Source organism: Hipposideros armiger, unplaced genomic scaffold, assembly GCF_001890085.2.
Source record: "Hipposideros armiger isolate ML-2016 unplaced genomic scaffold, ASM189008v1 scaffold_331, whole genome shotgun sequence".
NCBI classification, from domain to species: Eukaryota; Metazoa; Chordata; class Mammalia; order Chiroptera; family Hipposideridae; genus Hipposideros; species Hipposideros armiger.
Window position 1 is genome coordinate 947,173 of NW_017731681.1, and position 21,059 is coordinate 968,231.

Consider the following 21,059-nt stretch of genomic DNA (forward strand, 5'->3'; position numbering starts at 1 on the left):
CACACACGGTAGCCCATGGCAACCCACTGCCACAGGGACTGCAGCCTACGCCGTCGCCAGCGACCCACGGCAGCCCAGCTCCAGGTTGAGCCGCCGTTCAGCATCTCGGCTGTGGAGGGCAGTGTCACTGGCCCTCATATGTGGGATCCGAACCAGGGCCCTCCGGCATCCCAAGCGAGTTCTTAACCATCACGCCACTCGGCCGGCCCATGCCAGTTTACTTTTAAGAAAGATTCCTAGAAATTGACATATGACACTTTTATTTGGTCACATAATCACATCTAGCTGCAAGGGAGTCTGGGATAGTCTTAATTCCAGGTAGCCAAGTTCTAAGCTAAAAAGTAGGGGCTTGTTACAGAGGAAAAGGGGGAAATAGGCTTTGGGGGTAACTATCTCTGACACCTGATCCATTTAATAAGCATTTGTTGGGTATTCCTTGTACTTACCTATGTTATATTATTTATAATATGATTAATACCTTAGCATCTCATGAGTGCTGAACAGTGCTTGGCATATAGTAGGTGCTTATTGAGCAGTGGACATTATTTTCACTGCATCAAAGTGCTGATATTAGCACAAGTTTCTGTGAGAGCAGAGAGGAGGGCTGCCTGCCTGGTCAGGAAGCGAAGTATAGAAAGACATCCTGGAGGAGGACCTGCCTGGGGAAGTAGGGGGTCTTTCTTTTCATTGAGCCTGGAGGGCTGGGCTGGTTATCTGTAGCCATTTTAGAACTTTGTATTACCTCCTCCATCCCATCTTACCTCAACCTTCTCTGGGGAATGACTCCGATAACTCATCCTCACTAAGGTGCTGGTGACAACAATAGCCAAACACAGGGCTCTCCAGAGTGAAAAGTGCAACCATATGTCCGAGAATTATGGCATCAGTGAAGGTGAGGGGTTAGTTCTGAAGGCCTTGGACTCTTCCTGAAGTCCTAGGTTACTCACCCTGTGGGCAGTCCCACAATTCCTTCTGAAATTAGAAAACAACAATCAACATGATCTAAAATGCCCTCACTGGACAGAAAGGGGGTAGCAGGTGCTTGGTGCCCTTCCAAGGTGATCCAGAGAAAGAAGAGCCAACCCCTGCTCTCCTGGGACATCCTTCAACCCACCTGGTAGGCTGAGTAGGAAGCTGAGACCTCAACTGCGAAGACCTCCTTAGACTCATGGAGGTGGAGGAGCCTGGGGGTGGGTGCCTGGATGTGGGGGGGGGGTGCAGCCTCCTCTCCTTGCCCCCACCCTTCAGGCGCTAGAGTAAGCTGCCGTTGTCCGACCCCCACTCTGGGCCTGGGAAAGCAAGCTAACAGTTCCTCCTGAGCCGTTCCTCCTGAGTACGGTGGTGGGCCTGTGCCCATGGGGTGCAGGGATCTCAGCCCCCATGCAGGGTACCTTTCCCCAGGTTTTTCTGGACCTGCCTCCATCCCTGGCCTGGGGATCCAGACAGCACTTCCTCCAGGAAGCCCTCACTGACTTCCCTTGCCTCAGTGCTCCCACTGCTCTCCACTGAGGCTCCGAACTTCCACTGCTGCTTGCTTGTCTGTGTCCCACCTTCGGCTGATCCCTTTGAGTGCCCCAGCCCAGGTGCCTCTTGATATATACCCTGTGCCTTGCACATAATATGAGTCCAGTAGCTATGCATCAACTAAGAACACGTGAGTGAGTGAGTGAGTGAGTGAGTGAGTGAGTGAGTGAGTGAGTGAGTTCCCTGGCTGCCAGGATGTAGGTTCCCTCAGTGAGGAGAGGAAGGACCGAAAGGGTTAACTGGGAGCCTGCCTGTGGTCTGAGGTAAGCAGGGAGCGTATTTGTTCAGGTAAATAAGGAAGGATTACTTATAATGGGAAATCAGGCCCGGCCAACGCTTCATCCCAGGCTGCCTGACTTCCTCCCAGCACATTCTTGCACTCTACCTGCGTCTGTCCGCACTGCCCCACAGACTCAGAACCTGAGCCCACAGGCTCGTGCCCTGAGCCCACCGCAGCTGCCCTGTAAGCAAGCCCCTCCGGCTGGGTCTTGCCACGGTCGGTGCCAGCAAGTGGCCCTGGGCTGGGGGGCTGGGGCTCCCTACAGGGCACGCAACCCTGAGACCTCAGAGGGCCACCCCTCGAGGGGGGCCAGGCCCCCGGCGGCCCACCCGAGTGCCACCTCTGTCCCCAGCCCTGCTGGTCCCTGGTCCCACTGGCTCCCCAGATGCCTGGCTGAGACCCAGCAGTGGCCTAACCTGCCCCTGCCTCCTCCTGTCCCCCGAGGTCGCTACCGCAGCAGGCGACTCCTTGGGCACCAGGCAGCTAACGGGTAAGTCTACCCAGTGCCCTGCACAGGGCCTTCCCTGCAAGCTGTGGGGAGGTGGGCGACTGAGAGGACTTGAAGGTGCACTTTGCAAGCTGAGAACCAATCTCCGGACACCAGTGACCCTGTGACCTGGGCCCTTCACCCTCAGAAACCCCTGTCTCTCCTCATGCTGCCTGGTCTCCCTCCCTGGGCCCACCCTGGAGCCCGGGTGAGCCCCCTTGGCCTGGCAAGGCCTGGGCGCCGCATGTCTGTGATGGCCCCCTTCCAGGCTCCACATTGAGCCCAGCCTGCCCAGTCTGAGGAGGCAGTTCTGTAGATGCAGAGACTCGGCCCTGAGACCTGGCCCGTTCTGCTTGGCTAGTGAAACACAAGCAGCCTTTCTGCTGCCAGCCGCAGCTGCTCGGCCAAGGGAAGGGTCTCCCCAGGGCCGGGACACAGTGGAAAGGGGCTTGCTGGGGCCTGAAGACCCACGGTTAGGGTCCAGGTTGGAGCAGCAGGGACAGGCCCAGAGCCCAGGGAGCGGGCAGGCCAGTGGTGGGCACAGGAACCAGATGGTCAGGCAGCTGTGGAGCAAACCACCTGGTTGCACGGGTACACAGAGAAGCAGAGGACCTGTGGGCCCCAGCCTGGGCACATGAGGAAAGAAACAGGGGTCCTTGTAGGAAAGAAACTGGATGTCTCCTGTGGGGAGACAGGGAAGTTAGACGGTGGAGATGACAGGGTGGAAAGCTGAAGGTCTGATGGCTGGGGACTCCCCCAAAGTTGGATAAGGTGTTCGCGTGCGTGGGCATGTACGTGTGTATATGTGAGCGTGTGTGCGTGCATGTGTGTGTATGTGTGCCCCTCTGTGCATGTTGGGGAGTGGGCATGCTCACTGAGCTAGCCCTGGATCCCCTCACCTCACCCTGTCATCTGGGCAACCCCCCACCCCCCAGCAGCCCACCCAGGCCACATGCCTCAAGGGGCCTATCCTCTTTGTGGAAGGCACTGCCTTTCTCCTCCTCCTTGGCCGGGGCTCGGACTTGGCCTCATTTCCTGCCCCCACCTCCCCAATAAACAGCTTCACAGCACCCCCCAATAAAGCAGCATCTCCCCAGCACCAGCTGCTCAGCTGAGTAACAAAGCAAACAGGCACCTGGGCTGCCCAGGTCCGAGAGGGTGGGCAGGGATGGGCAGGAGATGCCCCACCAGACAAGTAGACCCAGGCGTTGGCCCAGCCCAGTAGGGCAAGTCCTGCTTGCCCCCTGCAGGGGAGGGGCCAGAGGCGGGACCAGTGCCAGGGACTCTCAACTTGGAGTCTCACCACCCCAAACTCACAGAAATTTGGGGGCAGACCATGTTCTCAGGGCTCCCAGGGAAGTTGGGGTGTGGAGGAGGTGGTCTCTCTCAGGATAGGGAACCACCTTCCCCTTTGAGAGCCTGACAGTTAATGGACAAGTGATTTGTATGCTCCAGGCGCTGTGGGGGGACCCAAAGCTGAAAACTCAGTCCCTATCAGACATGTTTATTGTGTTACCAATTATAAAATACTTCAGCAGATACGATGCCACTTGATTTTCACAAGGACTCTCTGAATTAGATACAGCTGCTCTGTCATCCAAGCCTGAAGGGATAGGCAGCATCCAGTAGATGCTCAATCGATGCTCAGAAGTTGGGACACTGGCAGTAAGCAGAAGAATGCAGGAGAACCCACTTTTTACCACTGAGGTTGTTACAGGTATAAAGTTAACAACCCTGAAACAATTAGATGACAATTTTGTGCTAAATGACTTGGTGCAGCTTGAGTGTAACCTGCGGACATCAGTTTAAGCTGACATGGGGACAGAGACCCTCTGGTGGAGGGCAAGAAGGAACAGGTTAAGGCCCACAATGTGTGGCTTTGGGCAAGTCACTTTTCCTTTGTGAAGTCGCAGCTTCTGTCTGGGTAATGAGAAGGTTAAACAAGGTAGCCTCCTCTCTTAAAGGAGGTTTTATGGTGGAGACACTTGGAGCTGGGTTTTGTGGGCTGTGTAGGAGTTGGTGGAGGCAGACTGGCTGGCTGATCTGCCAGCTTTGCGAGACCTAGGTGCCTTCCCAGCCTTGTGTCCCAGGCTGAGATCAGGGGAGGTGAATGGCTCTGGCTCTGACTTTTTCTAGAGGTCAGGGAAGGGTGGGTGAGGCCAGTAGCTGCCCTGGCTTGGGCTAGAGAGTAGGATGACCTCAGGGCAAAGCCCAGGTCTCCCTCATCACCATCCTCAACTCTCCCCCAGGATTCTCCCTTTGGCTCTGACCCTCCACCCACCATCACCACCTGCTTCTTCCTTTGCTATCCTCATTCCGCACCCCATTACCTTTCCCTTTCCTTTTCTCCAGCCCCATGCCCTCACCTGCTCTCAGGTGCCACCTTCATGCATGCCCAGCCTATCATAATTCACAAGGATTTTTCATCCACCTCATTCTTCAATCTTCACAACCCCTCTAAGACATGCTCTTGAGAACCCATTTAACAGATGGGACAACTGAGTCTCAGGGAAAGCTGAGTCACTTGCCCCCAGTCCCAGAGCTAGAGAACAGGGAGTCAGGGCTCAAACCTGGTCTGGGACCCTCTCCCCACAGCTCTCCTCACCCCCATCCCCATTCCATGCCCCACCCTGCATCCCCAGCCAAGCAAGTGGCCTGTCAGGTGGAACAACTCTTCCCAAAGCAAACTTTGCACAAGCCGAGTTGCCCTGGGCTCTTCCTGACATTTAATGCCTGGCTCCTTCCCCTGACTCGTTTGCATGTTCCCAGCCCAGGAAGCACCCCAGCCAGATTCCCCTCTCCCATCTCTCAACGGCTGAGTGGGGCCTTCAGAAGAGGGGAGGGTGAGCCTCTTTCTCCCCCTGGACCACTCCCAGCCAGAGACTCTAGTGTGACTCTGCTGGGGACCAGACCAGCTGGAGCCCGCCCAGGACCGTAGAAAGGGCACCAGAATGGAGGTACCACTTCCTTCTCCCTCCAGCTCTGGGATTGAGGAGAGAGGTCTGGGGGGTGACCTTAACCCCTTAATCACCCATCCCCTCCCATTTAAACTTTTTTTGAAGCAATTTCTGTTCTTACTCTCTCAGGACAGTTCATTCTGGACTTTTATCATTTTCTGTAATGTTGGAGTGTGTTCGTTCACTTTGTCTTAAAACCCATTTCCCCACGGTCTGTCCCCTGGCCCTAGAATTGGGGCTCAAGGCACATTTTTTTCCCTCCGCCCTGTCAAGATTATACAGACTCACCACCAGGAACTTATGAAGCACTGTCTCTCCAACGCCATGCTGGAACTAGGGGAGGTGACAAGGACATGTAAGACTAGAGATAAGAGGGACACCAGACCCCAGAGGCGCAACTGTCTTTATGAACCCCCATTTTACTGATAGGAAGCCTGAGGCAGAGGATCAACCAAGGTGCCACAGGCTGGAGTCAGGTGAAATCCATGTGTTTGCACACCTTCTGTGGCCTAGCTGCCCCGCTGGGCCAGGAACGTGGGGAACAAAATGCCTAGGAAGTCAAGTATTGGGAAGGGTGGTATAGATGAGGTGCTGGAGGAGTATAGGGAAGAGAAGGGGCTGTGACCCAGCCCCTTGGAGGAGGGTTTGTGGAGACTGTGCTGGAGAGGGGCGGGGCAGCCCCGTCAGCCACTGTATAGTGACCAAAGGTGGACCATGCAGGCAGGCAGCAAGGGCATGGCGGTCCAGGCAGGGCGAAGGAGCTGCACCGGGTGCTGAAACATGAAATACACGTACACACAGGACACGCTAAACAAGAGCAGCATGAAGAAGTGATCTGCTGTTTCTGGAATCTGAAGGTCATGCAGGATTTGTACCGATATGGTGGGAAACCGGGGTTCTGGCCTGGCCCCCCGGCATCACTCACTCCACACCCAGGCTTGTCTGGGCTGGAGGTCTGCGCGGCCTGCAGGAAATGGGGAAGAGATGCTGCTGGGATGGGAGCCAGGCCTGGGGGGCAATTTGTGAGGGGAGGGGCAGCCTGGCGGCCGCCCCTACTTGACCAAAAGAGTGGGCCGTCTTTCAGAGGCTCTGAATACCAACTCCAGAGGAGGGGTACAGGGAGGAGACACAGCCACACCCCATATTCTGCCCAAAGTGTCAGCCCTGAATTACATCTCTGCTTACAAGGGGAGCCCCTGGTGTCCACCTCTGTTTCCCCACCATCCTCCTTACAAATCAGGCTGAGGGGCACGATGGGGTCATGAGGTCACAGAATAAAGGAGGTGTGTGGGCGAGAAAAGCCCTGGGAAATGACTCACCCCCTCCAAGAAAAAAGGAGGAGACCCAGGCCCAAGGGGACCAGGAGCTGCCCCAGGCCTCCCATATGGAACAGGGCAGAACATGAACCCACACCTCCCAATGCTGAGGCCTCCAATTCTTCCCAGGCCGCACACCCCCTTGGGAGCAAATTCAAACACAGGGCTAAGTTTGAGGCTGAGGTGGGTCCCTGTACTGCTAGGCTGCAGGCGTCTATGCCACGAGGGCCACCAATGCAACCTCTGTGGGGCTGGGATTTTCAGGGGCTGGGTCAGTGGACGGCCCAAGCAGAGGTGAAAAGGGTGGTTGGCTGGGGTGACCCTAGAGGTGGGAGAGTGCCAAGTCATCAGCACCATCTGAGCAGAGGGTGGGGCTCAGTCTTGAATTCCAATCCCTACTCAGTCCCTGTGGCCACGTGCCTGTAGCAGTCACAGCACCCGTGTTTGTCAGGCAGGAATAATACTGAGGATGGCTGGGAGAGCCCGGTAAAGGGGTTTATTTAGTTGGCCTTCACCTTGTCCCAGAAGGGGCTGGAAGTGTTGTCAGGGAAGCTGCGTATGTGTGTGGACGCCAGCAGTACCCGAGCAGCGGGAGCGAATGAGAGACAGAGCTGGTCTAATTGTGCCTGTGGGCTCCTGGCTGCCCATGGGAGCTGTGGGAACAGCAAACTAGACCAGATTTCTTTGATAGTCCCCTGACCCTTTCGTTTCCTGTGCCCATCCTCCTGCTACTTAGCCCTGCCCCTCAACTCCTGCCGACCCTCTGGTCCCTACATAGCCTCACCACATCCCCCAAGTCTCCGACACGCTCCAGCCCCTGGCTGGCTCCTATATTGAACCTCCCAGAGAGCAGGGCTCTTGAGACAGTTAGGTCAGTGGCCTGGGTGAATCTGGGATCTGAGGAGGTGGGGAAAGCCAGGGGGTCTAGAAGAAACCCACCTCCTCTAGTCTCAAGCTGAGCCCAAGACAGACAAGTCCTCCCTCAGCCACCCCCAGGGACCCACCTCCCTTCTTGGAGACCCCAGGGCAGCAGATATTTGGGGGTGGCCACAGCAGGATGCTTGAGAGAGAGGACCGGAACTGCCGGGAGGTGGCCAGCCTGGGACTCCTTCTTGGGTAAGAGGATGGTCTGTCCAGTGGAGAGAGGCTAGCCCTCTGGCCAATGAAGGGTGGTCAGTAAGGAGAAGGCTGGGTGCTTTTCTTGGGCCCAGTTAGTTTGAAGAGCAGTTTCAAAGAGCAAGGGAGCTGGGGTTCCATGAGAGGGTGGGAGCTGGGGTTCCATGAGAGGGTGGGAGCTGGGGTTCCATGAGAGGGCGGGAGCTGGGGTTCCATGGGAGCAGGGTGAGAAGGGAATGTCTCTAGAGGAGTGGGAAGTCTGGGGCCAGAGACTGGGCGGGTTCAGAGAAGCCAGACACGCTCGCTGCTCAGGCCCATCACCAGCACTGGTCTAGGACTCCCTGTGACCTGGGCAGGCTGGGCTTCTCTCCAAGGTGCTGACCAGCGGACTGGAGGGCGGTCCCGTGTGGCCCCTGCCCACTCTGCATGCTTCTGGCCAGGTCCTGGCCATCTCTCACAGCCCTCTGACTCCGTCCCATTAAAGGAGGCCTTTTGGGTGGGGGCAGGGGAGGCTGACAGCCAGGGCAGTGGACCGCAGTGGGGGCAGTGGACCTCAGTGGGGAGGTCTGCTCCAGTTGGTAGGCTGAGGCCAACTCAGGACTGAGTGGTGGGCTGCGTCACCCCTTCTCATTGGGCTCTGCAGCTGGTGTCCTGGGCTCTAGGCAGACTAAGGTTGGGTCTCAGGATTGAGGTGGGGACTCGGGAATATCAACCTCACCCACAATCCCTCTGTGGGGAAGATCTGGAAGGCTGGACTGAGCAGGATGTGGGAGACAGGCTCCAACCCCATGACAGCCCAGGGCACTAGTAAAGACCTCCCTGGTAACAACGCTCCCCTGACGCTGTGGTTTCAGGAGATATCAGGGGCTCTTTTACTGATGCCAGGTGGGGGTGAGAGTGAGAACCCTGGAGGCAGGGGAGTTGTAGGGGCACACTCAGGCCCCCATGGGTGAGAGCAGGCCCAGGAAGTGGCAGGCAACAGCTGCTGTGAATCTTTGACTTTGGGTCCCTCTACTTTCTCTCCTTGATCTGTCTTCCTGTGGAAAAGGAGGTGCTGAGAGCAGGGGCACGAGGTGGCTACTCCCTCTGGCCACTGCCCTGCGATCTGGCCCTGTCTCTGAGCCTTGGCCTCCACCAGCTGTTACCAAAGTTTCTTTGTCTGGAGTTGAAGCCAAAGCCGCTGAGGCAGGAGGGGCAAGAACATGCTGAGCCTTAATCCAGGCATGTGGTTTAATCCAGAAAATATCAGCTCGAGGTTTGTGAGCTGGTGGCATCGCTCAGGAGACGGGCAGTCCCTTGGGCCCAGGCAGCAGAGGCTGTCAGGAGGGTTGGGTTTGCCCTCCGAAGGACCTGAACCCGGCAAACACTGAGCTTGTCCCAGGACCTAGTGGCCTGAGGGTCAGCAGGCCTCTAGCTGGTCCTGGCTTAGCTATGTGACTAAGGGCATGTCCCTGCCATGCTCTGAGCTTCACTTTTCTCAGTACATGTGTGTCCTCATGGGCAGACAGTCACCTGTGAATGTAATCAGGGCCGAATTGCATGGCATAGATGGGGACAGGTGGGAAGTCAGACGAGGGAGCTATTGGGGAGGGCTTCATGGGGGAGGGGGGCTTTGGGCTGAACTGTTATGAAAAGGAAGGGTCATCATGGGCAGGGGGACAATAACACAAGAGAAAATAGCCATGTGCCCATAGCACAGGGGCCAGGAGAGAAATGCGATTCTCATTAGGGCCTAGATATGTCGATTGATCCCTGTTTTTGATCTAGACCCTGCCACTAACCAGCAAATGAATCCCTTCCCCACTCTGGGGTTCATTGTTCCCATCTATCATGTGATCGCATAATACATGGTCCCTCCCAGCTCTGGTTATCTGGGCTGTGTGGCAGGTGGGCTCAGAGGTGGACACCAGCCATTAGGATCTGGCAGGGCTGGCAGTGATGAGCCACGGGAGGTTCTTGAGCAGAGGGGTGCCTGATGAGAAGGTGATGGAGGGAAATGAGCTTGACACTGGGGTGCAATGAGAAGCCAGGAGGTGGGAGTGAACTTTGGAGGATCAAGTTGCCCAGTCGGGAAGTGGGCAGGACCCAGGGAAGATGAGACTGGCCAGAGCAGAAGCCTCAGAAGGAATGTGGTACAATGAGCAGAGCCCACGCATGGCTAGCTGGGGACCTCGGACAAGCTCTCTGAGCCTCACTCTCTGCATCCATAAAATGGGGCTCTCGTGTCCACATCACCCAGGCTGTGGGAGGTAAAGGGGGAAATGTGCCCGAACGCTCTGGGCATAGGGGGTGCTCACTGTGCAGTTCTCTCTTCCCACCTGAGTCTGGCCCCAGAGCCCGGAGGAGATGCCCAAACTGCAGGCTGGGCACACTAGCTTTTGGCTCCCTGGCCAGTAAACCAGGGTTCCCCCAGACCGGGGCTGCTGGGTAAGAGTATTCCCCACCACCTCCCACCTGTGAATAGTTGGATCTTTCCTCTTGCTGCATGGTTAATCATGAACACACCTGTACTTCGTGTCTCTTGCTTTCCAAGTTTCTTAACAGTGAGTATTTTCTGCCAGGGAGGTGTTGGAGCTTGGCCCAAGCCTTGGTTGAGAGCAGGTTCCTGGGTATTTAGGAGCAAGGTGATGGGGAGCTGGAGTGTGGGGTGTTGAGGAAGAGGCGGGAGTTCTCTGCCGGTGAAGGAGCCCTGGGCCAGGAGTCGAAAGTCACTTAGCTCAGCTCTCTGCACCTGAACTTCCCCATCCACAAACTAGGACTGAGACTAAGGCCCACGCTGCCTCTCTCTCTCCCGGGAGGGACGGATGCAAGCGCTCTGCAGCTCACTTGACAAATGTGTCAGGAATGTGTCATCACATCCCCGCCTGGCAAACACTGCCACCTGCCCTGCGCATTCATCCTCACTGACCCCTCATGCCACGGGGCCCCGAAAAATAGCAGCTGCCTTCCACCCTACCTGTGGCAGAGGCCAAGCAAACAGGAGGGCCACGAGGGAGGCAAGTGCTCCTGCTTCTTGGAAAAGCTTCCGTCTCCCTGGCATATGGCCCAGGGTGTTGGCAGAGACTGTCCTAACGTGGCAGGCATGGGGGTTCTGGGGACGTGGATGGGGTGGGAGGAAAGCAAGGGGTTATGAGGGAGGAAGGGGGGTAGGGCCGCCTAGGGGTAGGGCGTGGGCACAGGTGGGGGGTGGGGACACAGGAGCAGAGTGGGCTGTGGATGCCGCCTGGGTAAATAATGTGGGCCTAGAGCACACACGTGTGTTTGCACAGAAGGACTTGAAATGATTCCAGGCCTGCCCTCTGTCCCCTGCAACCCAGGCCTCCCCTCCACCCCTGCCCACCCCACCCCACCCTGACCTTTTCCTTCCTTGTCACTTAAAGGAGCCCTTGAAAGGGAGAGTCGAAGTCAAAGGGAACACCCTTCTTTCTTGCTGGCATTCTCTCCACCACGGAATATTGCAGGGCTGCCAAATAAAGTTGGGAAGGTTGGGCACTGCGCAAGAGGGAGTTGAAATTCCACCTGGGCTCAGTTCACCAAGCTATGCTCTCCAGAGAAAAAAGGGCATCGTTTCCTGAGCTGAACCGAAGATGTGGGATGGGCTAGCTGCAGCCCTAGAGAAGCCGGGGTATCTTCCAAACTAGGTTCTTTCCCTGTCGCACCAGCTGCGGCAAATGCCACTGCACACAGGCTGAGCAGGTCAGTCCCACGGGGTGACTGGAGGTGACCAGGGAGCCTGCCTCACTGTCCCAGTGGAGCACAAGCAATGTCACCATCAGAGAGTCTACCAGTCCTTTGATTAGAGCCTCCCTCTCTTACTTGGCCAGATGCCTTTAAAGCAGCGATTCTCAGCCATGAACATGCAGCAGGAACACCCAAAGGGCCTGTTGACGGGCACTTCTGGGCCTCCCCCTCTCCCCACAGCTTCTGATTCAGTGCTCTGGGGCGGCCCGAGAAGTCGAGAAGTCGTATCCCTAACTAGTTCCCAGCTGTGCTGATGCAGCTGGTCTGGGCACTGCATTTGGAGAACCTCTGCTTGCAAATACAAATCCCCAGGAGACAGGACCCATGAACTTGCCCCTAACAGGTTTCCATGCACTTTCCTCCACTCTGAACGGTCCCCTGTGTTATTGGGAGCACGTATTTGTTGGTAATCTTCCACCTCTGTCCTGATTTATTCTTGAGTCTCACACATCCGGTGTTCGGTGCAAGCACCTCTCTCAAGTGCCCTGCCTCTCCCAAACCACGTACTCCATTGAGGCTCAGAGGAAAGGGCCTGGGCAAAAGCCTGGGTGACCAACAGGGGTGGGGGGTCGGGGGTGCCTCTAGTTGCTCGTGTTGAGGCCAAATGATGCCCCTGGGGAACCCTGGGGCAGCAGGGAGGAGTGGGTGTCAGAGTCCTGGCCTTCTCACCCACCCCCGCTGCCCCAGGAAAGCGCCCCTGAAGGTCAGCACATGAGCACCACCTCCTCCGGGCAGCGCAGTTCTCCAGGGCCTGGGAGCAGACAGGGCTCAGGGGGCAGCACCTTTTGAGGAGGAGAGGTGGGGTGGGTACCAGCCCAGAACAGGGTCGGGGCCAAGTCCACCTGGGCATTGCTGTTCAGTGACCACCTCCTTAGCCCCCTTACGCTGGTAATTTATTCACACCCCTCAGGGGACTCCACCTGATCACACCCCACACTTGCTCCTCTCTTCCTTCACCTGGCTGGTGAAGGTGATGGTGAGTCTCTCCCTTCCCTTTTGTCCTTCCAGGGCACAATAAAAGAAAGCAAGCTTTGCTACAGCAGGAAAGATTTAGGTTCACTCTCAGAAGGAACTTCCTCCACAGGAGAGTGGACTGGGACCTGGGTGCAGGCCGGCTGAGTAACAGAGGCCTGGACCTTATTAAAGGTTCCTTGTCCAGGACTCAGTTTGCTCATCAGCCAAATGGGACTAATCATGCCTTTCATGGGGAGGGATGAATGAGGTCAAAAACCTCAAAAGGTTGTTGGAAGCACACTACGCGCGCGTGTAAAGATTTGCTGCTCCCAGCCAGCCTGGCTTCCTCGGGCAGTGAGGGGGCTGTCCGTTTACAGCTCTACCCCAACTCCCACCTCCCTGTCTTTCACAGCCAGAAGGCCCGTCTGCCCAGCCCTGTCCTAGCTGCGCGGTGACCCGGAAGCCCCAGCTCTCTCCCAGCCCCAGCCACTGCTCACTGGGCCCCTCATCCCCTTAACCAGCTTAGCGGCGACCATGGGGATGGGAAGCAGCCAGAACTTGACTCCTTCCTCTCTTATTTCTGTAGACACAGCCACTGGCCTGAGCAGCAGCGGCATGGGCAGCGTCAGCCCGGGCCTGAGCAGCGCACCCCCCAACATTGTGTTTCGGACAGGCCCAGAGAAGGTGACCACAGGGGCAGGCGTGTCTGAGAGACGGAACTGGAGCCCCAGCCCCCCTGCCACGCCCGAGCAGGGCCTGTCTGCCTTCTACCTCTCCTACTTCGACATGCTGTACCCTGAGAACAGCAGCTGGGCCTCCAAGGGCCCCGGGGCAAGCACTCGGGACGAGGTGCCAGAGGAGCCTGAGCAGTGCCCAGTGATCGACAGCCAAGCCCCCGGGGGCAGTCTGGACTTGGCGCCGGGTGGGCTGACCCTGGAGGAGCACTCGCTGGAGCAGGTGCAGTCGATGGTGGTGGGCGAGGTACTCAAGGACATTGAGACAGCCTGCAAGCTGCTCAACATCACCGCAGGTGAGCCCCTCCACATGCCCGCCTCCCGAGGCTGGGGGCAGGCAGGGCTGAGGTCACTGGGAGGCAGGGATGCTGCCTGAGCACCCTGGCCACCCCTGGCACAGCCCCAGGCACGTTGGTGCTTCTACACACACGGTCCGCCAATAACACAGCAACTGTGAGCTGGGGCTGGGAAGGTTCGACCCTCTTTGTGCCCCCAATGTACCAGCCCAGAGTCCCCACTTGGTAGGTGCTGGATGAAATGAATTCGAATTCTACACTGTCTGGACCATTGCATCCTCTTGGACTCATCTCCACTTTCCCCTTGGTCACAGCTGCCTCTTTGCTGTTCCCACAATACACATCTCAGGACTTTGCACCTGCTGGTCCCTCCACCTAGAATACTCTTCCCCCAAATATCTACTTGGCTCACCTCTTACCTCCTTCATGTCTTAGCTCAGATGGCCTCAACTCAATGAGGCCTTCCCTGACCGCGCTATTGAAATCGCTGCCTATACCCCTACCTCTTATCCCTTCCTCCTGCTTTATTTCTCTCACAGCACATACCATCTGATATGCTGCATATTTTATTTATTTATCTTGTTTACTATCTGTCTCCCCCACCCCTCACTGGAATGTGCACACCCGAAGGGCAGGGATTTTCATTTGCTATATCCCCAGTTCCTAGGATGGCACCTTGTACATAATAAATGCTCAATAAACAGTAACTTAATAGCCAGGCCTTGTTCTAGCACAGGGGAGTTGAGTGGTGAACACAACACAAAAGCCCCTTTGTTTATGAAGCTTACATTATAATGAGGGAAACAGGTCATAAATAAATAAATGTGACACTGGTCCAGTGGTGATAAGGGCTCTGATGAGAAGGGGACTTCAGGGGGCTTGGCATGTGTGTGTCTGCCAGGGCCTGGAAGGTGTGGTGATGGAGCTGATGCTGTGGGTCAAGGGGCTTCTTGGTCTCCAGCTTCTGTCCCTCCATCATCTCTGCAGCTCTGGGCAGGCCATACCCCTCTCCTTGGTCGTTGGACCCTGGCATTTGAGCATCCCACTCTGTGCTACTTCCACACAGAAAAGGTCCTCCCGCATCCCTCAGGCCCAGCCCCTCCTCCTTGGAGTCATCTGGGCCGGGCCTCTGCCCCCCAGAAATCCCAGTTGGTGCTCCATTAAGCTAGCTCCTGCCCACACCCCACCCCTCCAGTTGCCCAATGCCCAGGCTAGCCCCCTCACCACCAGGGAGGTCTCCCATGGTGCCTTTGCTCCCACACTGGGCTAGGGAGGGAGGGGCCTGCCATCTGAACAATGGAGACAGAAACAAATCGTTTTGACCCTGGAGAGGAAAATGGGTTTATTAAATGTGGGCAGCCCGGCCTGCAGGTCACCCAGCTGGGGTACCAGCTTAGACCACGGTGTTCACGTGGAGCTCCATTGTTACCAAGCCCACCAGCCTGGCCTCCACCTGTGTGCCCTGCCAGGCTCACCCCAGAGCAGTAACTCAGGGGAACATCTAAGACCTAGCCGATGACCCCCATCCTGCCTCTGAGGCCTGTAGCTGCCCCTGCCCTGCCAACCTGTGCCCTGCCATTCATTCATTCATTCATTCATTCATTCAATACACATGCATTGAGCAGCTACTATGTACTCAGCCCTTTGTTAGGTGTTGGACAAAGGGATGGAACTCTCTGTGCCTCAGCTTCCTCATCTGTAAAATACCGTGGGGGTTGGGGATTGTAGGATTAACTCCTGGCTGGGTTTTCCTCTGGCTCCTTGAGGGGCTTTGGTAAGGCAAAAGGCAGCTGGGAGAAAATCTCACGTGTTTCTGGTTTAATGTCACTGTCCCCTCCCGGGCTGGAGCTCCCCTAAAGGTCCTTTCAGGTGGCTGGAAGTGTCTGGGAGAACCCAAGGTCTGGGTGAGGTGGGGGCGTGCAGAGCTCCCAGGCACCCTGCCCTGAGCCAAGGTTGTTTATAGAGTACTGGCTCCTCCCGCTGACTCCCCTCTCTTCTTGGGTACCCACTCCACAGGGCCCCTCGAGAGGGTCTGTCTTGGCCTGTCCCCACCCCAGGGACTCATGGTCCTGGGCCACAAGCTGCCAGTTCCCACAGGCGCCCCATCCCAGCACAGTGGGCCACATTCGGGGTGGTGCTCTCGTGAAGCCCCCGGAGCTGAGGAAGTGTCTCTTGCCCAGACCCCGTGGACTGGAGCCCTGGCAATGTGCAGAAGTGGCTCCTGTGGACGGAACACCAGTACCGGCTGCCCCCCGTGGGCAAGGCCTTCCAGGAGCTGGGGGGCAAGGAACTGTGTGCCATGTCAGAGGAGCAGTTCCGCCAGCGTTCACCCCTGAGTGGGGATGTGCTTCACGCCCACCTGGACATCTGGAAATCAGGTAGGACATGGCGTGGGTGGAAGCGGCCCCTCCCAGACTCCAAGCCAGGGACACAGAGCGGGACTCTTAGGTCAGGATACCAGCTGGGAGGTTACTCTCCGCTGGGCTGCTCTGAATCCCAGTCCCAGTTGCAGCTCTTCCCTGGAGCCTGTGTTAACTCACCAGCCCTGACCCCTCCCAGCCCTGGTTAAGCCCACAGAACGTAGGACAGAGCACATGGGAAGTTAGAAGGTAGAAGTTAGACTGTGAGGACACAGGACATCAGAGGTAACGGGACCATGGATGCTATGAAGTTCTTCTCTGTCCTTCTAAAAATTTAATTCATTTGTTTTCTGTTGTTTTTCATTAATGAAGTAATAAATGTGTACGATTAAAAAAAAACGACCATAGTGAAAAATAGTATACCATGAGCAATTCTCCCTCCCGCTCCTGACCCCCGGCCTTCCAATCCCCCTCCCTAGAGGCAACCACTGTTACCAGTTTCTTGGGTACCTGGCCAGGGAAAGTCTATGCATATACAAGCAAATATGTATGTGTAATTTTTACCCTTTTAAAACATGAACAGTATCAGAGGGTCACATTGTTCTACACATAATAATGTATTCAGAGCCTGTATCCCATCAAGATCCATGTAGCTGCCCTATTCTTTGGAAAGGCTGCATGCCAACCCCATTTCCATCTCATTGGGTGCCCACTGTGTGCCCTGCACAGAGCCGTGTGCTTTGGAGGAGGCAGTGCTTGCTCAGTGGGTCAAGGCCCCTGCCCTCAGGCTAAGATGAATAAGGGGACAGGACCCACTTGTATGACCCACTCAGAGACCAGCCTCACCCCAGGCTCCTTGACACTGGCTGCCAAGGGCAGTGGGCAGTACCAGGCTGAGTGCTGGGTGGTGATGTGGGCAGAAGCCACCTGCCTTCACCCACCCCCACTGCTTGGTCTGGGTGTGGGGGAGATGGGGAAGGGGCCAGGTGGAGAGCAGGAGGGGATAGAAGTGCTTCGTAAACTTGGCAACTGAAGGACGGGGGTGTTTATTATGCTGGGCACTGAGAAGAGCGTTGTGTAGACTTTGTCACCTCGGGTCGTTGCAAGATCTGTGAGGGGTTGTCCTGACCCTGTTTCATAGATAAGAAAGAGAGGCAGAGCAAGGCTCCTCTTCCACGCTCCTGTCTGAACAAGGGGTTGTATTTAGAGCCTCCACGTCCCCTCCCAGCTCTGAAATCCTAAATTCCCTTCCAGAAAGCAGCTCCAGGCTGGCAGGAGGGAGGGAGTCACTGGGAAACTGGGGAGTAGGGGGGCCTCTGTGGCCCCACAGTCCCACCCAAATGCCCTCTTCCCCCTTGGGAGGGAGGTTGGGGTCTCTCCTGAGTCCCCAACCTCCTGTCCTTGTCCTGCAGCGGCCTGGATGAAAGAGAGGACTTCCCCTGGGGCGATTCACTACTGTGGTGAGCAGGGCAGGGCTGGGAGGGGGCCGGGGCTCTGAGGTCTGTGGTCGAGGGGTGGCTGCCACTGAAGTAGCCGCAACTCCCCACTCACTGCCACCCTCCCTGGCTGCACAGCTTCGACCAATGAGGAGAGCTGGACAGACAGCGAGGTGGACTCATCCTGCTCTGGACAGCCCATCCACCTGTGGCAGTTTCTCAAGGAGCTGCTGCTCAAGCCGCACAGCTACGGCCGCTTCATCCGGTGGCTCAACAAGGAGAAGGGTAAGGGGGCACCTGGCGAGGGCACTGTCAGGCTCTGGGCCACGGGGGAGCAAGGGGGCACTGAGGCAGGGGGTGGGGAGGTTGCCTGGCTCCTACCAGGCACCAGGCACAGGGAGGAGTTGGGCTGGGCAGAGCGGGAAGCTGTCCCCCTCTTGTCATTGGACCTGCTTGGGGTCTGTGTGCAATTTGTGCCCACACCTGCCGCCTGGCCAGGCTCTCTCTTGTTCAGAATCCCCAGCGCTGCACTGCGCCTGGGGCACAGTGGGCACTCGAAATCCTGCTGAGAATGGGACAGTCTTTGCCCTCAAAACATCAGAGCTTCACTGGGCAGACTGATAGTGCCCAGTGAGAAACACAACGTGAGCCACACGTGTAACATTAAATTTTCAAGCAGCCGCATTAAAAAAACACTGAAAACTAGTAAATTTAATTTTAATAATACTTTTATCTAACCCAATACTATAAATTATTATAATTTCAACATATAATATAAGCAACGTAAAATTTATTAATGAGATAGTTTACTAAGTCTTTGAAATCCAATGTGTATTTAGTGGCTACCTCTTTGGACAGCACAGGGCTAGGTGGGGTGTGAGTGTGAGTGTGACTGTGTGTGAGTGTGTGAGTGTGTGAGTGTGTGTGTGTGTGTGTGTGTGTGTGTGTGTGTGTGTGTATGTGTGTGTGTGTGTTGGCAAAGGCCAAGATACCTGGGTTCTAGGCCCCGCCTTGTCGGTAGTAGCCGTGGGTGCCTAGACCTCAGTCTTCAGATTCATTCATCCAGCAACTCTTCATTGAGTACCTCCTCTGGTCCACACTTGTTCAGCTGACATTTACAAAGAATTAGTGTCCTGAGGGTTCGGGGAGGATTCAGCTGCACCCCATCCTCAAGGGACCTACAATCTTGTAGGAGAACTAGCAGTGAAATAGCTGGTGTGCAGAGCATGTCAGGCAGTGACAGGGCCACGGGGATTTCACTGAGGAGGTGACTCTGTGCTGAGTGTGGACGAGAAGGGGCGCCAGGGGGTGTGATGGCTCTGTGTGCATATCTAAGATGGGGAACGAGGCAGCTTCTCCTCTGGTCCTCTGGTCCTCTGGATCTCTGGGACTCTGGGACTCTGGGGAGAGGGTCTCAAGGACGAGTTTCAGGGAAGGGGGATCAGGGAGGGCTGGGTGGTCTGGAAAGGCTGCCTGGAGGGGTGTGCTGACCTGGGCCTTGCCAGGAGGGCTTAGAATGGAGATCTAGGGGTATGAACGATGTAATGGTTCTTCCCAAGGGGCTCCTCCTTCAGACTCCCCTCTAAGCACTTTCTGTAACCACTCAACAACGCGGTAGTCACTACAACCCCCTTACTGACAGGAAGAGGGGCCTCAGACACCCTCTACAGGTAGAAAAGGGCCAAGATTCAAACCCAGGTTTAAATCCACTCTTTCCATTACCTCCCCTGAATTAAATCTGCCAGAAAGAGCTTTGTGGGCTGAAGTGCCTGAGAACGGCACAGAGGTCTTTCAGGCTTGGGAACTGCAAGGTGGCAGGGGTGGGGGGATGACCTTACCAGATGAGCTGCAACCCACCACCACCCCCTCCCCACCAGGGTTCTGCGTAAGGTGTGCAAACCCCACAGTAGGAGCTGAGGCTGGCAAGGGCCAGGCCCTCAGAGCCCCCAAATAACCCACTGAGATAACCAGTCTGCCCCAGGGGGTTTATGGCTCCGTCGTATTATTTACCACTTACTGGACCCCGTGGCACACTCCTTGCACACATTTCTTTAACCCTCACCACAACCATGGGAGTAGGTTTCATGGCCCCTGCAGCCTGGCCCTGCCCCTGTGGACACTGGCTAGCTTAGCTATCCGAGAGACTGACCTGTTGGTCTTGGTCTTTCTCCCTCCTGCCGTTCCCCGCTTGCACCGCTGGCTGTCTGGACGCTCCTGCTCCCCCAGGCATCTTCAAAATTGAGGACTCGGCCCAGGTGGCCCGGCTGTGGGGCATCCGCAAGAACCGCCCTGCCATGAACTACGACAAGCTGAGCCGCTCCATCCGCCAGTATTACAAGAAGGGCATCATCCGGAAGCCGGATATCTCCCAGCGCCTCGTCTACCAGTTTGTGCACCCCATCTGAGGGCTGTGGGCCAGGCCTCAGCCTGAAACTCGCCCTCACCAGCCCTCCCCCCTGCCTGCCCCTGCCCTGGCCAGACCCGGAGCTGGGGGAGAGGGCAGTCTGCTGGCATTCAGAGTCCAAGGTCAGGGAGGGGATGGCCCACTGCTCCCAGGGGTATAAGTGAGCTCTCTGGGGCCCAAGGGGCTTCAGAGGGGGTGCTTCCTCCTCAGGCCCAGATGTTCACATGCCCAGTCCACTGCAGGATGGAGGGGGCCAGGGCTGTCCTCAGTGTTCACAGCTCCCCAGGAAAGGCCTTCCCTCTACCCCAGCCTCTGACCCCAGAATTTCCAGAGCACAGCCCACAGAAGGGCAGTGACTTGGCCAAGGCCACTCACAGTCCTGTGTTCTCTGCTACCCATTCTGCACCATGCTTGGCATGGTGCTAGGAGACGTCTGCATTCCTGAGTTGGGGAGCCAGGGGTGCCCCGGGAATAGATAATAAAGATACTAGAGAACTGACATAACCCCAGTGTCTGTGCAGTGCTCAAAGTGATCGTGGTCACAGAGGCCTAGGGTAGTCAAGGGAGACTTCCTGGGGGAGGTGGCATTGAGCTGAGCCTAAAAGGAAAGGGATACTTGGAGAAGCTGTCAAAGAGAGGCAGTGAGTCCTCAAGGCCAAGGAGGGGCTGGAAAGGCTCTCGTCTCCCTCCACCAGGTGTGGGCTGAAAGAAGGGAGGGGGGCTGGGGCTGAAGAGGGTCTACGCTTAGGACTGGAAAGAAGGCAGGGTCTTCCGTACTCTCTTGCTCTGCTGTAGATCAGGTCTTTCTGCCTGGGGTGGGCCAGGGAGCTGGCCCTCTTGCAAGGGGGCCCAGAGCCCTTGTCTCTGCTTGGTTAACCAAAGGAGCTCTGGGCTGGGGCATCAGGGGTGCGGTACAGGGTGGGTGCTTCGGTCCCCTTGTGAGATGCTGGCTCTGAGTGAACAGGTTGGGAAAGAGGTTGGCTTGCTTGTGGTCCCTCTCTCCCGAAGAGTGAGGTCACAGACCTCAGTAGTGCCCCCTGTGAAGCTGTGAGCCCTGCAAGTGGGGTGCGAGGGGTAAGAGTTTGATGGGGGAAAAGTGTGGTCAGACTGTGTGTGTGCATGTGTGTGTGCGTGCGTGCATGTGTGTGTGTGCACATGTGTGCACGCATGTGTGTGCGCACGTGCATGCGTGTCTGTGTGTGTGCTGGAGGAGATGGGACCCTCCACCCATTCTCCTGGGCAAAGCAGCTCACTCAGCTTCCTTGAGCTTCCCTCACATTTGTTCATCAAGCTCATGAGTCCCGAGGGCTGACTATGTGCTTCCACTTCTTTTTTTTTGTCATTAACCTTCCCAACAAAGTTAGGAGTTACTCCCCCATTTTGCAGGTGAAGGAACTGAGGCTCAGAGCAGTTAAGTGGCTTGCTCACACACAACCAATCAGCAGCAGAACCAA

At 56.5% G+C, this 21,059-nt stretch overlaps 1 protein-coding gene across 1 annotated transcript; it reads left to right on the top strand.

Annotated features, from left to right (window-relative positions):
- The first annotated feature begins 2,229 nt into the window (after positions 1-2,229).
- SPDEF (SAM pointed domain containing ETS transcription factor) lies at positions 2,230-19,606 on the top strand. The gene is made up of 6 exons (XM_019660871.1): positions 2,230-2,294; positions 12,962-13,405; positions 15,586-15,783; positions 17,178-17,225; positions 17,340-17,486; positions 19,428-19,606. Exons 2-6 carry the CDS (start codon positions 12,991-12,993, stop codon positions 19,604-19,606), a joined length of 987 nt encoding a protein of 328 aa, XP_019516416.1. The 5' UTR covers positions 2,230-2,294; positions 12,962-12,990.
- The last annotated feature ends 1,453 nt before the right edge of the window (positions 19,607-21,059 follow it).